This window comes from Limanda limanda, chromosome 15 (genome assembly GCF_963576545.1).
Source record: "Limanda limanda chromosome 15, fLimLim1.1, whole genome shotgun sequence".
NCBI lineage: Eukaryota > Metazoa > Chordata > Actinopteri > Pleuronectiformes > Pleuronectidae > Limanda > Limanda limanda.
Window position 1 is genome coordinate 26,557,980 of NC_083650.1, and position 2,500 is coordinate 26,560,479.

Here is a 2,500-nt window from a genome sequence, read left to right on the forward strand (position 1 = left end):
AACTTTATTATTACAATTTATAACTTTAATTAAACAAAAGTATAAAGGTAAAGATGTTGTGCTCGTGTCAGTGGAGAATCAGCATCAATATATCACACAGGTAATAACAGTGTGTGTGTGTGTGTGTGTGTGTGTGTGTGTGTGTGTGTGAGTGTGTTTTGCTGGTGCAAGTTCAACAATAAAACAGATTTGTCTTTGTATTTATAATATTATACTTCGTATTTGATTACACACACACACACACACACACATACACACAAATAAGTAATTTGTTTATTTTGGACACAAAGAAAAGCTTCTGTGCTTTTACTGTGAAACGTCCGAGCTGAGGTTCCGGTGCTGGTGTCGGTCGGTCGGTGCTGGTCCGTTAGTTCGTGTCGGTGTTTGAACGGAGAAGGTCCGGAGCACGAGAGGAAACATGGAGGAGCCGTGAAGAAGAAGAAGAAACACGTGACGTAAGAACTAGTGATGGTGACCGGGTGTTCGTGTTGTATGTTGTGTTGTATGATAAATGTTGTGTTGAAAGATGTGTTGTATGTTGGCTTGCATGTTGTGTTGTGTGATGCATGTTGTGTGTATGATGCATGTTGTGTTGTGTGATGCATGTTGTGTTGTATGATGCATGTTGTGTTGTATGATGCATGTTGTGTGTATGTTCGTGTGTCCGCGGGGACTCGAGTCTTTTGTCCCGGCTTCGTTCCCATGGTGAAGCGTCATCAGCCCGAGACTCTCCGGAAAGAGCCGAGGGCTGCTCGCTGTTTTACAGGAACGTTACTTTAACGTTACTTTAACGTTACTGTTACGTTTCAGGAAAGTGACATTAAAGTTTAAATAAAGTTTCAGTAAAGTTTATATAAAGTTTCAGTAAAGTTTATATAAAGTTTCAGTAAAGTTACACAACGATGAAGTTGTACTTCTGATCCCAGGTTGACTTCCGGTTCCCACAGAGAGAACACTGCGGAGTTAATGCTCAACATGATTAAATGTTGTGAAGTTGTGTTACCAGGTTGAATAGTGTTGATCTGAGGTGAAGAAGCAGTTTAATGTGTGTGTGTGGGGGGGGTGGGGGGGGTGAAAGTGGTTATTGACATTCAATAACCACAGGAAGTGGATTTGATGGAAGCTTTTATTTTGCAGGTTGTGAGAGATGTGCCCAGGTGGCTGTGAATGTGACCTGTGGGATCTGATTGGTCGTTTAGTTCAGTGTCAGATCTCCCATGATGCATTGCGGTGAAGAAGTTCTTGACTCTGGAGAAACCGACAGGATGTGAAAAGGAAGATGTCCGAGAACCGAACCCTGAGGAACTCCTCCAGTGAAACTCCGCCTCCTGTGCTTCGCTCCTACAGGTGGCGCTGTTGCAGCGTGATGCGTCGGGATGGAGGAGGCGGAGCCAAGCCGCTACGTCGCTCAACTGAAGGCTGAGTTCGACGGCTGCGACACGACGGCGACCGGCTTCCTGGACCGACAGGAAGTGACGTCGCTCTGCAGGAAGCTGCAGCTGGACGCTCACCTGCCGCTGCTGCTCAGCACGCTGCTGGGAGGGAGGGCCTACGCCAGGGTGTGTGTCTGTGTGCGTGTGTGCGTGATTGTGTGATTGTGTGATTGTGTGATTGTGTGTACTGATCCATATTGAGGTTTCTTGGAAGTTTCTGTAAAATGCAAACAGGAAATAGTAGATATTTATATTAATACTGAAACAGTCTTTACTGAAGTGATCCATGTGTCTGTATTCAAAGTGAAGTCCTGTCCCTCAGGTGAACTTTGAGGAGTTTAAAGACGGCTTCGTCTCCGTCCTGTCTCGCTCTCTGGACGTCTGCACCTCCGAGGACGACAGCAGCTACCTGGAGCCAGGTGAGACACGGGGGGGGGGGGGCTGGAGCCAGGTGAGACACGGGGGGGGGGGCTGTCCTGTACATGAGGGACATGATGGTGTGGACGGGGTCAAAACTGATGTGGAGCAAAAAGACATGTGAGGACAGAGATGGTTTTCAAAATAAAATGTAGTCATATGGATGTTCTGTGAAGAAATGTATGCAATTTAACTTTGTTATAAAAGATTAGATTAGATTATAAAAAGCAGAACATGTAGAATTATATGTTAATATAAAAGTATGAAGACAAATAATCCCAAACCGGGGAATTTAAGAATTGACAATAAAACATTCACACAGCTCAAACTTGATGGTTGTTTGTCCTCATTCAATTTCAAAAGCTTTATTATATTAGTGACCACGTGAAGCAGATTCATGTCAACACAAACTCAGAGGTCAACCCGAACCCTGAGATTCTTTAGATATGCTTCCTGTGTCTTCTGTCTCCATGGCAACGCTGCAGCTTCTCCGACCTTCTTACAAACTTCTTCTTCTTCTTCTTCTGCGTCTCTGCAGTCGTTCCTGAGGAGGTGAAGCCGAAGTTCGTGAAGGGAGCGAAGCGTTACGGCCGGCGCTCTTGTCCCGACAGTCAACCTGACGCCGCGCTCGCCTGGGACGCCAGGGACGA

General features: G+C 45.6%; 1 protein-coding gene across 1 annotated transcript in view; it reads left to right on the top strand.

The window, feature by feature from the left end:
• The first annotated feature begins 1,376 nt into the window (after window positions 1-1,376).
• The window catches only part of ninl (ninein-like), a 23,599-nt gene continuing 22,475 nt past the window's right edge, over window positions 1,377-2,500 (top strand). Inside the window, exons 1-3 of the mRNA XM_061087565.1 lie at window positions 1,377-1,559; window positions 1,756-1,852; window positions 2,389-2,500. The exon at window positions 2,389-2,500 is cut by the window's right edge and continues 51 nt beyond it. Of these exons, the coding sequence (XP_060943548.1) occupies window positions 1,377-1,559; window positions 1,756-1,852; window positions 2,389-2,500 (392 nt within the window). The remainder of the gene's footprint in view (window positions 1,560-1,755; window positions 1,853-2,388) is intronic.